The sequence below is a fragment of the Brachyistius frenatus genome, unplaced genomic scaffold (genome assembly GCF_029030835.1).
Source record: "Brachyistius frenatus isolate BFR_SWC_R1_liver_20210118 unplaced genomic scaffold, ASM2903083v1 Contig_32, whole genome shotgun sequence".
NCBI lineage: Eukaryota > Metazoa > Chordata > Actinopteri > Embiotocidae > Brachyistius > Brachyistius frenatus.
This window is the reverse complement of record NW_027210631.1, coordinates 2,602,759-2,615,146: the sequence shown is the minus strand read 5'-3', so window position 1 is coordinate 2,615,146 and position 12,388 is coordinate 2,602,759. Positions and strand designations below refer to the sequence as shown.

General features: G+C 48.6%; 2 protein-coding genes across 3 annotated transcripts in view; one reads left to right on the top strand and one right to left on the bottom strand.

The window, feature by feature from the left end:
* The first annotated feature begins 203 nt into the window (after window positions 1-203).
* cep83 (centrosomal protein 83) lies at window positions 204-9,661 on the top strand. Of its 2 annotated transcripts, none has more exons than XM_069700102.1 (16): window positions 204-264; window positions 1,859-2,038; window positions 2,262-2,412; window positions 2,505-2,597; window positions 3,210-3,341; window positions 3,429-3,680; window positions 3,875-4,006; window positions 5,021-5,135; window positions 5,619-5,763; window positions 5,859-6,008; window positions 6,828-6,903; window positions 7,003-7,157; window positions 7,264-7,393; window positions 7,627-7,730; window positions 7,849-8,038; window positions 9,148-9,661. In XM_069700102.1, the coding sequence occupies exons 2-16, from the start codon at window positions 1,866-1,868 to the stop codon at window positions 9,283-9,285; spliced, it is 2,136 nt and encodes a 711-aa protein (XP_069556203.1). In that variant the 5' UTR covers window positions 204-264; window positions 1,859-1,865; the 3' UTR covers window positions 9,286-9,661. The 2 variants fall into 2 exon arrangements, with proteins under 2 accessions (XP_069556203.1, XP_069556202.1); XM_069700101.1 differs by having other exon boundaries at window positions 7,000-7,157.
* Window positions 9,464-12,388, bottom strand: part of plxnc1 (plexin C1) — a 26,648-nt gene continuing 23,723 nt past the window's right edge. Inside the window, exons 25-31 of the mRNA XM_069700097.1 lie at window positions 12,047-12,081; window positions 11,858-11,953; window positions 11,462-11,625; window positions 11,158-11,305; window positions 10,894-11,034; window positions 10,738-10,812; window positions 9,464-10,246 (exon numbers count right to left, since the gene is read on the bottom strand). Coding sequence (XP_069556198.1) covers window positions 10,142-10,246; window positions 10,738-10,812; window positions 10,894-11,034; window positions 11,158-11,305; window positions 11,462-11,625; window positions 11,858-11,953; window positions 12,047-12,081 — 764 coding nt within the window. The 3' untranslated portion in view covers window positions 9,464-10,141. The remainder of the gene's footprint in view (window positions 10,247-10,737; window positions 10,813-10,893; window positions 11,035-11,157; window positions 11,306-11,461; window positions 11,626-11,857; window positions 11,954-12,046; window positions 12,082-12,388) is intronic.

Below are 12,388 nucleotides of genomic sequence, written 5' to 3'. Positions count from 1 at the left end.
ACAAAATAATAATCGACAGATAAATCTAGAATTAAAATGATCATTAATTGCAGGATTAGTAGATAAAAAAATATATAAAACTGAATTGAAGTTGATGTATTTGTTGTTTACTAAAATAACCTCTTGATAAAAGTTTCAAGTCGTGTCCGCCAGAAGTGCATTGTGGGAAATGTTACCCATGATGCCACATTTTGTAGTTCGCAGATGAGCTAGCTAGCATCGGTTCGGAAAGTACCAGGAAAGAAAGGAGTCCAAGTTCAGGAGGTGAGTGGTTTCTCCTCGGCCCGCCGCTGGAGTATGTCGGGACGGCGGAGGACGAGTCTGCGGGCTCGTATGTCGTTCAAACCCTGAACGTGCTGCGGGTTTGAACGTCAAGTCCTCCGCGTTAAAGAGAGAAATTCAGCTGCGCTAAAGCTAACCCTGCTAGCAGCGTTGAAATGGACAAAAAAAAAAAAGTTGTGTAAATTGTGGTCGTTTGCGTCAGTAAAACAATTCAAAGACCTGTCTGGGTCGTGGCTGTTTGTTCACACGGTGGGACGTAAAACAAAAAATAAATAAATAAAAATAAAGAAAAGAAAACGGAGCAGCTGATGCTGGGACTGTCCGATAAAGGACGCACCGTCAGTGGCTAGTTAGCATGTTGGAGGGCGCGACATTTAAAATGAGTTTCGGTCCAATTGTGTTCAGACTGAAGAGCACGTGGAGCATCAACACCCAGCTGGAGTCTTCAATTCAACATCAAACACCGCTTCATGAACTTCTGCGTTCACGAGGTCTAAATCTGTTTAAAGTTCATGTCGGTGTTGAAGTTTATTCTGATTGAGTCTCTTAATATCATCTAATATCATCTAATATCATCTAATAGTCTCCATCACAGCCGGAAGAGGAGCCGACCAATCAGAGACGTTCACTGCTGAGAGGTGATTTTAACAAGGAGCTGAGGGACGTCCTCTCTGAGTCTCCATGGTTACTAGCTGAGGGACGTCCTCTCTGAGTCTCCATGGTTACTAGCTGAGGGACGCCCTCTCTGAGTCTCTATGGTTACTAGCTGAGGGACGTCCTCTCTGAGTCTCCATGGTTACTAGCTGAGGGACGTCCTCTCTGAGTCTCCATGGTTACTAGCTGAGGGACGTCCTCTCTGAGTCTCCATGGTTACTAGCTGAGGGACATCCTCTCTGAGTCTCCATGGTTACTAGCTGAGGGACGTCCTCTCTGAGTCTCCATGGTTACTAGCTGAGGGACGTCCTCTCTGAGTCTCCATGGTTACTAGCTGAGGGACGTCCTCTCTGAGTCTCTATGGTTACTAGCTGAGGGACGTCCTCTCTGAGTCTCCATGGTTACTAGCTGAGGGACACCCTCTCTAAGCCTCCATGGTTACTAGCTGAGGGACGTCCTCTCTGAGTCTCTATGGTTACTAGCTGAGGGACGCCCTCTCTGAGCCTCCATGGTTACTAGCTGAGGGACGTCCTCTCTGAGTCTCTATGGTTACTAGCTGAGGGACGTCCTCTCTGAGTCTCCATGGTTACCAGCTGAGGGACGCCCTCTCTGAGTCTCCATGGTTACTAGCTGAGGGACGTCCTCTCTGAGTCTCCATGGTTACTAGCTGAGGGACGCCCTCTCTGAGCCTCCATGGTTACTAGCTGAGGGACGCCCTCTCTGAGCCTCCATGGTTACTAGCTGAGGGACGTCCTCTCTGAGTCTCCATGGTTACTAGCTGACAACAAAGCCTCCACCAGCCCTTCGGAGAGAGAAGGCAGGTTTGGTCTCTGTTATAAAACACACATCGAGTCGTCCTCTTGGTTCACCCAGATTTTCTTTTTCTTTTTTTTTCTTCTTCTGACTCTTTTCTTTCCTGCAGAGGAGAGATGACCTCCTCCGCCCTCGGGCAGTCGGCCCTCCTCCTCCCGAACCCGGAGCCGGGGCCGTCGGCCGGTCTGGGTGGAGCGGAGATGGAGCTGCAGAAGATGCTGATCGACGAGAGGATGAAGTGTGAAAACCACCGGACCAACTACCGGACGCTGAAGGCAGAACACGGCAGGTCGGTACAGACTCGTCTCGTTTAATGTCGTCGATTTCTTCACCGAGAGGAACCGAAATCGAAGGCGTACTTTTACGAGGAAACGGAGGACGGGGAGCGAGGAGGCCGCGACACCGACCGCGTGATGTGTTTTTCGACGCGTGCGCCGGGCTCCGGTTTGCCGTGACATCCCGGTTGTCGGCTGAACGCGTCGAGTCGTCCGTGTCCCTTTTTTTGTTTGCAGCCTGCAGGACGAGTTCACGCGGGCGCAGGCCGAGCTGAGGCGCCAGCTGAGCGGCCGACAGGCTCAGCAGGAGAAACTGCAGCTGCTGCTGGCCGAGCTGCGAGGAGAGCTGCTCGATAAAACCCGGGAGCTGGAGGAGCTTCGGCTGCAGGTACGCCGCCGCGCTCGCCGGGAGACCGAAACTCGAGCGCCGAAAGCCTTTTGAAGTGACGCGCCCTGTGTGTGTTTGCGTGTGTCGGGCAGGTGATGACCCCTCAGCGGTTGGAGTTGCTCAGAGCTCAGGTGCAGCAGGAGATGGAGGCTCCGGTCAGAGAGAGGTTCAACAAGCTGGAGGAGGTCGGTCGGGCTTTTTTTTAAAAAAATTTTTTTTTTTTTTTAAACACAAATATGGTTTGAACAGTAAACAAAATGTACAGTTTGCTCCACATCTCAGTTTTGTTTAACGCGATAATGCATCTGAACATGTGTCAGACCTGCCTAATAGACCAGATGTAAATACACTGATATATTTTGGGGGTATTTCCTCCCTGTGGAGGCGTCACTGACGTCCTCTGGGATTCAGGTTCACTGTTCAATATCACAGCTCAGCTGAAGAACCCAAACTTGGAAAAAAAACAAATGTCAGAACCGGATGTTTTTTCATGTTCACTGTTAGAACTTAAAACACTGACCACAGACGTTTGTTGTCAATAATGTTCCTGGTTAATTTGCTGGTGTTGTTCTGTGACACTTGCACTGAACGGGCGTCACCGGCTGTGCTCATTAAGTCAACAGCAGCAGTCAGCTGATTAGCTTTGATTGCCTTTTGAGATGATTTGAAAGTGTCTACTGGAGGAGCAGCTGATTTCCATTGTTGATTGCTCCTCGTCCCCTCGTCCCCTCGTCCCCTCGGCCCTCTGTCCCCTCACTGATTTGTGGTTAATGAGCGAACACGCGGTTCTCTTGTAGGAGACGGAGAAGTACAGGTCTGAGTACAACAAGCTGCGCTACGAGTTCACCTTCCTGAAGTCCCAGTGCGACCACCAGAGAGACGAACATGCTCGTGTCCTGGAGGAGAGGAGTCTCCGCTACGAGGCCGAGGCGGGTTTCACGTTTGACTTTTTAAAGGGTGATCAGATGATTTTTTAAAATTTATTCTAAAATACCACTTTCACATCCCGCGGTCAGATCTCTCGTCTGGAGAAGGACAGGGAGGACGCGGTGGCTCAGTATCAGGGTTCGGACGCGCTGACCGATGGGAAGCGGGTGGAGGCTCTGCTGAGGGAGAAGGCCCAGCTCCACCTGCGGCTGAAGGGCCTGGAGGCCGAGGTGGCCGAGCTCCGAGCTCAGAGAGAAAACTCGGGTCAGCAGGCCGAGAGCGTCCAGCGCATCCAGATCAGACAGCTGACAGAGTCTCAGGCTGCGCTGAAGTCTCTGGAGGTGAGACACCGGCAGTCCGGTTGCCGTGGTTACATGACGCTAGAGTTGACAAGGTTTTTTTTTTTATTATCCGCTTCAGTAAACTTACCTGCAGGATGATCATTTAATCATCTTGCGTTACAACTTTGCTGCGAGTGTGACGGGGCTCGTTTCACTGTGGTGACGGATGGACCTGATTGGTTGCTGTGCGGCAGGCGGAGCGGCAGTCGTTGCGTCTGCAGCTGGAGCGGACGGAGAGCGAGCTCCGCCTGAGCCACGAGCAGAACGGCCAGCTGACCGGGAGGCTGCACAAAGCTGAGAGAGAGGTCAACGCCCTCACCTCACAGGTACGCTGCTCTGTGACCTTTGACCCCAAACTCTTGACTGTGTGTGTGTGTGTGTGTGTGTGTGTGTGTGTGTGTGTGTTCAGGCAGGAGAGAGGCTGGAGGGGAGAAATAGAACTGGAACACAGACACACACACACACACACACACACACACACACACACACACACACACACACACACACACACACACACACACACACACACACACACCCTTTCCTCCCCCTAACGTTTCTGTGATGTTAAAAGGAACTAACACTTGGTACGGGTTGTGATGTATGTTCAGTTGATCGGACAGCGTGCGTGAAGGTAACATGTTCTCGTGTGTTCGTAGGAGGATGTTTCTGGTGTGCTGCAGATCGCACGTTGAGTTTTGTCGTAAACACGCCGAACAAACACGTTTAAACGTCAGTTCTCTGCTCAAGTTTTGTTGTCATCCACATTTGTACGTTTTTCTTTGGGCCCGACTAACGCTGGATTTATGGGACATATCAGCTGTTATTCTTTACATGTATTCTGTACATACAAGATATATAAACACTTTTTTTTTTGTGTGTGCAATAATCCCTCAAATATGTTTATCGAACCCTTTTGACTCTTGTGACTCAGATCTGTAACGGACGCAGGATGTTTTATAGTTTATTGTTTTACACCGTCATCAGGAAACCTTAATTAAACCTTAATTAAACCGGAATAACTACAAATAAATTAATAAATTCTGAATCACCCCAAGCATCTCTCTCCCATGACCTTCTGTAAAAACAGGTTTCACATCAACCATCATATCCAGTGATGCTGACTTATCTGAGGTTCAGATCGGCTCATATTGAGGTCACGCTCTAGTTCTCAGTGTTGTTGTCATGAAATGAGGTCAAATCTGGGTTTTGTGGTCATGAAAAGCTCCCGTTCAAAATCTAAAAAGACTTTGTTCAATTTGTTTTGTTTTTTTATCAGCATTTCATGAATATAATATCTGGCGCGGCTTGAAGCTTGTTTAAAGCTTGTTTTTGTCTCTCAGGTTGAAAGCTTGAAGCATTCACAGAAGTTGGATTTGGCCAGCGTCAAACTGGAGTGTGCTCGCTCTAAAGGGGAGGTGGAGAGAGAGAGAGACACGCTGCAGGGGCAGATTGATGGTATCTAACACACACACACACACACACACACACACACACACACACACACACACACACACACACACACACACACGCACACACACGATGCTTGTCTTTCTGTGCAGTTGGAAACAGACCAACCTTCTGCTTGTCTCTGTAGTCAGTCCTTGACGTCGTCCCTCCTCCTCTCTCACATCGGTCTCGTTCTTCTTCAGAATAAGAATAAAAGTATGCGATCACGACTTTGTCTCCGTTTAACGTGACTCCGTAGAACGTCGCACACCTGGAAAGTCTGCAGCGACAGAGTCTGTTGTTTTGAACTTTACTTGCTAAGATCGGGACGAGTTGGTTCATTTTATTTAACAAAAACAAATGATTGATATTCTCACAGTAACGTGTGTGTGTGTGTGTGTGTGTGTGTGTGTGTGTGTGTGTGTGTGTGTGTGTGTGTGTGTGTGTGTGTGTGTGTGTGTGTGTGTGTGTGTGTGTGCGTGTGTGTGTCAGGTCTGCAGGCGGACGTGGAGGTGCTAAAGGCAGTGGTGGAACGACACAAGGAAGTTGTGGTGGAAAAAGAGAGGGAGATGGTGAGGAGGGTTCAGTCGGCTCGGGAGGAGGAGTTCCGCAAAACCGCAAGCTTGCACGAGGAAAAGTGAGAATCAGCTTCCTGCTTGAATTCACTCTCTGAGATCAGACATCCGCTGAACGTTTCATTTGACATCATCTTCTTGTGCTTTATGCCGTTAGGTTGGAGTTGGAGAACTGCATCGCAGCGCTGGAACAGCAGAGAGCGCTGCAGGACGCTTCAGATCACGCTCAGAAGGAGGAGTGGGAGGAGCGTCTCCGTAACGCCCAGCAAGGGGAGGAGTCAGCGCGCAGAGAGCTGCAGAGCTTCAGGTCAGCAGACTGAGCTTCATCCAAACCAACTGCATGTAGAAGACACTCACTCGACTCCAACACACTAACACGCAACTTTTTCTAAAGCACTTATTTTCCTTTGTTGTAAGTGACTTCAAAACCAAAACGACAGTAACTGTTTCATTCATTTATAATTCTTTGACATCTGTTTCTCGTCCTTGCGAGTTCAGATTAATGTAAAGAAAACGTTTTTACATCGAACCACTGTTGTTGGTTCAGGCACGTGCTTTGTGACACAAAGTGACACACGACCAACGCGAGAATTGTTCCGTCATCGTTTCCCAAAACGCTCAGTTTCTAATGTTCACACAAACACACAAACCAGAATCTCTGAAAATCTGTTTTACTGATTTGAAATCTGTTGTGGAAGCTGTTGGTTACGTAAAATATCTGTATTAGTGTGGAAGTGAGATGGTGCAGTGGGCACACACGCACGCACGCACACACACACACACACACACACACACACACACACACACACACACACACACACACACACACACACACACACACAGACCCACCACTCTGCGGTTGCCTCTGTTTCGTTTTCAGCCTCTGGGTTTTGTCTCGTCTCGTTCTGTGGTGAGCGAGTGAGATCCAGTGACTCGTGTCAGAGTGACTCTTGCTGTGTGTTGTTGGGGGGTTTCGTTGCTGTTTGATGGAGGCACAGTGCAGCAGGTGGATCATATCCAGTTGTGTAAGATAACGCCGAGCGCGCGGCGAACACGACTTCCCGTGTTGTAACCACGAGATCTCCGGCTCCATTTCAACGCAGCGATAATATTAAATGTCTTTCAGAACTAAAGTGCAGCAGCAGAGTTCACAGCTTGAGGAGCTTCAGAGGCAGACGGCAGAGATCGCCGACCTGCAGCGGGTAAGTCATCACAACCCTGAAGTCTTATTTGGGGAGGAGGGGGGGGGTGATTTATCTGCCTTAAATAAACAGGATTATTGTGTGTTTGAATAACAGCAGAACCAGGAACTCGGTGTCCAGCTGGCGGCGCTGTCGCACTCTGAAAGCGACCTGATGGAGACGAACCAGCGGCTGAGAGAAACACTGGACCGAAGCCGAGAGGAGCTGAGGACCGCGAGGGCTCAGGCCGAGAGGAGCCAGCACGACGCAGAGAGGTACGTCCGCTCGGCTCCGCCGCGCCGTACGTACGTACGTACGCACCGCTTTCTGGTCGCCACGTCTGAAAGGACTCCTTTTCGTTTCACGCCGGTCCTCCTTCAGGCTGGCGGAGGAGCGTCAGATCGACCGGTTGGAGGAGAAACACAATCTGCAGGAGAGAGAGGCCGAGCTGCAGCAGAAATACTGTCAGGTCAAAGAGAAGCTGCAGAGAGCGGCGGCCGCGCAGAAGAAGGTACGACGACGCCGACGTCTCTTTATCTCAACAGGTCGGACGAGAGCGACATCATACTCCACACCACGGGGTTCATGTTCTCCTCTTTACAGACAGTTTTATCATCCATAGGTTGAAGAGACTGGATTTTGTTGTGGTGGAAACTGAAGATTGTGTGTGTGTGTGTGTGTGTGTGTGTGTGTGTGTGTGTGTGTGTGTGTGTGTGTGTGTGTGTGTGTGTGTGTGTGTTGTTTAGAAAAACGCTGACGGAGAACAAGGAGAAGAGACTGCAGGAGAAGATCCAGCTGCTGGAGGCCAAACTGGAGGAGCGCGAACTGGAAGCTGCCGCAGCCAAAAAGTAAAGGTCATGACGGTCACCGAGGTGAACGTGTGAAGAAGCGCTGCGTCGCTGGTCAGAGCTGCTGACGCTGTTTGAGGTGATATTTATTTTAAAGTCCTCGTGTCCTCCCGACCAGACGTCCGTCGTTCTCGGAGGAGCAGGTTCAACTCAACAGGCGAATGAAGGAGCTGCAGCGACGACACAACGAGTTTCGCCGCCTCCTGCTCGGCGGTCAGGGAACCTTCAGTGCCGGCTCCGCCTTCCTCGCCTCCTCACCCGCCCCCTTCCTCCTCCTCGGGTCGGAGGGACCGCTACCCACCAACCAAGTAAGAAGAACAGTCACACAGGAGGAATGTTTGGTCATAAAAGCGCACACACACACACACACACACACACACACACACACACACACACACACACACACACACACACACACACACACACACACACAGTTGTTTTAGGACTCCAGACTCATAAAACCTGCAGCTGAATGCAACCAGCTCCCACCTCTCCTCTCTCTCCTCCTCTCTCTCCTCCTCTCCTCTCTCTCCTCCTCTCTCTCCTCCTCTCCTCTCTCTCTCTCTCTCCTCTCTCTCCTCTCTCTCCTCTCTCTCCTCTCTCTCCTCTCTCTCTCCTCTCCTCTCTCTCCTCTCTCTCTCTCTCTCCTCCTCTCTCTCTCTCTCCTCTCTCCCCCCTCTCCTCTCCTCTGGTTTGTAAAATGTCATTTGTTGAAGTATTAAATGAACTGAGTCCTCAGTAGAGTGAATGTTTGAATGTTCTGTTCAGATGAATTAAGATCCGAGCCGTGTTCCACCTGATAAATCGTTCTCCTCCATGTCAGGACTCTTACTTGTGTAGTACACAGAGTCGTGTCGTTTCAAAGCCGTTCTTCACTTCCAGGAAATATCCTCAACATGTGAACACATGACCCACTAAAATATCTGCGGCCCCGCCCCCTTCTTCTACGGAGTCCAAATAGGGACGGGTTCGGGTGAGATGTGTTCAACGTTTCAGACTTTTTTTTAATTTGGACCGTTCTCAGTTCATCGTCTTGGTACTTACAGCTCGCTGCATGTTTCTGTACTCGACAGTGTGAACGCACGTATGCACTCAGAATAGTGAGTGTTGGTGCACAAGTACACAAGTACAAGTACACAAGTACAAGTACACAAGTACACAAGACCAGAGACACACGAACCATCAGGAGAATCTGAACAGCTTCAGTAAAACCGAAGCTGATGTTTGTTTAGCAGGGTGTGAATTAACACAGGAAACCGCGTGCGTGGGTGTGTGTGTGTGCGTGCGTGCGTGTGTGTGTGTGTGTGTGTGTGTGTGTGTGTGTGTGTGTGTGTGTGTATGTGCGTGTGCGTGTGTGTGTGTGTGTGAGGGGTTTTCACATGTCACTGCTCCTCTTCCTGTCCTCCCTCTGCTGCAGGAGGAGCAGCATCAGGCCGAGTTCTCTCTGCTGCGTCGGCGTCTGGAGAACCTGGAGAGCACCCAGCAGCAGCAGCTGGAGGAGCTGGGATCTCTGGTGCAGCGGGATCGGGCCCCCGCAACTCAGCCCGACCTTTGACCCCCCACATTCCCCCATTCTACATCCCAGCGGACTTAAAACGAGCTGGTCTTTTGTTTTCCAATCCAGCGCACAGACATTGTTTTTATAGAGACATTATTTATTGGCATATTTCCATCCAAACAGACGTGAGAAGGATTCGTCTTCACGTCTTTGGACGTTTTCGATGCCGCTGCACTTATTTTTTTTAACTGACCATTACGTCCTCAGGGTTTCATTTGTACTGACACTTGTTTACATTTGTTCTGAAGCCGTTCTGGAGAAAAATGATGTATATTTTTAAAACGAGACTACAGACTGCAAATTGCACGTTGATCGTTTCACCTGAGCTGTATTGAAACAATAATAATTCCCAAATTAACATTTGTTTCTGAGACGTCTGTGTGTTGGATTATGTGTTTGGGATCTTGAGTTGTGATCGTAACTTTAATAACTGGCAACGAATCTAAGATAAGATAAGATAAGCTTGACTTTATTAATCTCACGGTGGAGAAATTCAGTCGTCACCGAAGTTAGTTTTGACAGTGAAACTCCACCGTAGAGCTGGAAGTCCATCAGTCACGACTGTCCGTCAAAGTGTCCTGTTACTGACAGCACATTTAGTCTCTGAATGTCTGAAGGAGTTCCAACAGACTTTTGTTTGGACAGAAAACCCAGCGAAGACATCTGGACGTCCTGTGAAATCCAGTGAAATCAGCGACAAGGTCAGCAGCTCCTCTGAAAGTGGAAGTCTTCCTGGTCTCCATGTTCAGCGGACGATGCTCCACGCAGGACGAACGTCTACCTCGGTCCTCTTTGTTCACAGCTGGAGAAGCGGTTTCCTCTCGGGTCCGTGACGAGAGAGGTGACGGACAGCTCAGCTCCACGAGCAGCTTTTCAGTCCGTCAAACAAGTCCTTAACGTGCTGCAGTTGCTCCGTCAGCTCAGCGGGGGTGCCGTTCTGATCCAGCTTCTCTTTGATCTGGAGGAAAGAGACGTTTGAATTTTTCTGGAATCTACTCAGAATTCAGTCCGTGGGTGAGATGCGTTACAGAAACACCTTTCGATTCAAAGTGTCACGACATTTCGCTGCTGCTGCTGCGTAGTTTCAGGTTAAATAAATAAATAAATAGGATTTGTCTGTTTATGAATCTGTTGATCAGCTCTGTATAAAACATAAAAACTGCACTCTGAACAGGAAACGGCAGCTTGATTAACAAAGCAGAGGAACCTTCGAAGTATGAGACTCATTTCCTACACACACACACACACACACACACACACACACACACACACACACACACACACACACACGCGCAACTCAGTTTCACAAGTGCAGTCACTGCTGCACCTTCTCGGAGCCAGCCGATAGGAGGCGGGTACATGAGGAGCAGATGTGTTCACAGAGCGGAAACCTCCGGAACACTTTCTAATGTAAATACGGGAGGTCGTCTTGATAAATGAAGAACTGACCTCCGTGAAGTATTGCTGTATGAACCTGTAGAGTTCTCTGAGGGCTGCAGCTTCATTGAACTCGTTCTCATGTTTCTGAAATGAAAACACACAGAGTCACTGCCGGGGTTCACCGTGCCGGTTATCTTGTTCAGGTTTGTGCTAGAATGGATTTACCTTTGACTCTGCCCGCAGGAAGTCCTTGAATTCAGAGTCTATGATTGGTGGCTGGTCTCGGAACTGTTTGTAGTAAGCCTTCACTTCCTGTTTAAACTTGGGGATGTCTTTGGCGTAGAGGAGCTTGTTGGTTGGTGCATACTGGAACACAGAAACACATTCATGGTGCAAAAAAACCTCCGCCTACTGTCTCTTTGAAGAGAGGAACACTTCACTTCCTGCGCCTTCTTCCTGTTGGAGTCGACGACAAGTGCCTTGACTTACCTTCCCCAGCTGGGTCTCACTCAGAGAAAAGGAATCCATGAAGGCCTGAGCGATGACTGACAGGCAGCTGTCCACATGTGGAGACTTCTGCATGTCAAAAACAAACTGAGGGTTTTTCAGGATGTTGACCCAGAAGCGCAGCGGCAGACTGGTGACAGGAGGACAGAGGACGAAGGACGGAGGAAGAAAAACAGCTATTAAGATGCTGCAGACTTGTTCAATATGCCACTGGGTTGCATTTGTATTGACTTTGGTATTAAACCTTTTCACACTGTCCACATAGCTTTTGATGACTGTGCCATACCTGTTGGTCTTCCAGATGTGCAGGACATCTGGGTCTGTGATCTTCATGTTGTCTGCCTGAGTGTCCAAGAAGTCAAAGAAGTACTTTATAGCCTGCGGAGATTTGCTGTTCGTCACCTCCCAGATGGACCTGAAAAGGTTCTCCACAAATGAATGCACCGCCACCTTAGAGAGAGAAAGGAGGTGATGTTTTTCTGAGTTGGAAAAAAAAAAAAAAAAAAGGCTTCCAAATTGCAATGAAGGTGAAGAAATAAATGGGCATGCTTATGTGTATTTCTTTCACCCAGGAGCTGGTAATCGAAAGAGCCATGTTTGAGACAGACTCGGTATCAGTTCCGCTGGTATGGGTGTCGATTCATTTCGTGCAGAATGAGACATTGGAACTGGTTCCTCTTACCTTGGTGGAGAGCAGCTTAGTGAGGTGAATTTCCTTCAGTTTTAGCTTCTTCTTCTCTGGGTTCTTTCTTTGGTCCTCGTCTACATCAGGATCAATCTACATTAGGACGGCAGCCATAGGAAGAGTCAACTTTCTTTAACATCCTGTGTGGTGGAGTGATACGAATTTATATGGTTATCCATCTCTTACCAAATGGAAGTATTTTCCAGAAAAATCCTCATTATCTAGAGAGGGAAAAAGAAGAAATCACCAGTGATCAAGGGCTGTTCTTCTGTAATTTTCTATATATGATGAGCAGATCCAATAACTGCAGCCAGGTGTAAGCTAAAAAAGCACCAATAGAGGCCATGCTGCAAGGAGGATCAAAATATTGAACAATATATACACTAATATATATATTGATAGATGGACCCGGTCAAAAATTACCAAAACGTTTCACAGTATAGCATACAGTCCAAAATAACAAACAATGTCATATTTGCTAAAGCATGTGATACAAAATGCCCAAAAAAGTCATACTATTGTATGTCA

Coding starts and splice junctions, on each gene's coding strand:
- cep83 (XM_069700101.1), top strand. CDS start 1,866: ATGACCTCCTCCGCCCTCGGGCAGTCGGCCCTCCTCCTCCCGAACCCG. Junction 2,039..2,261: donor CTGAAGGCAGAACACGGCAG/GTCGGTACAGAC, acceptor TTTTGTTTGCAG/CCTGCAGGACGAGTTCACGC. Junction 2,598..3,209: donor GGTTCAACAAGCTGGAGGAG/GTCGGTCGGGCT, acceptor GTTCTCTTGTAG/GAGACGGAGAAGTACAGGTC.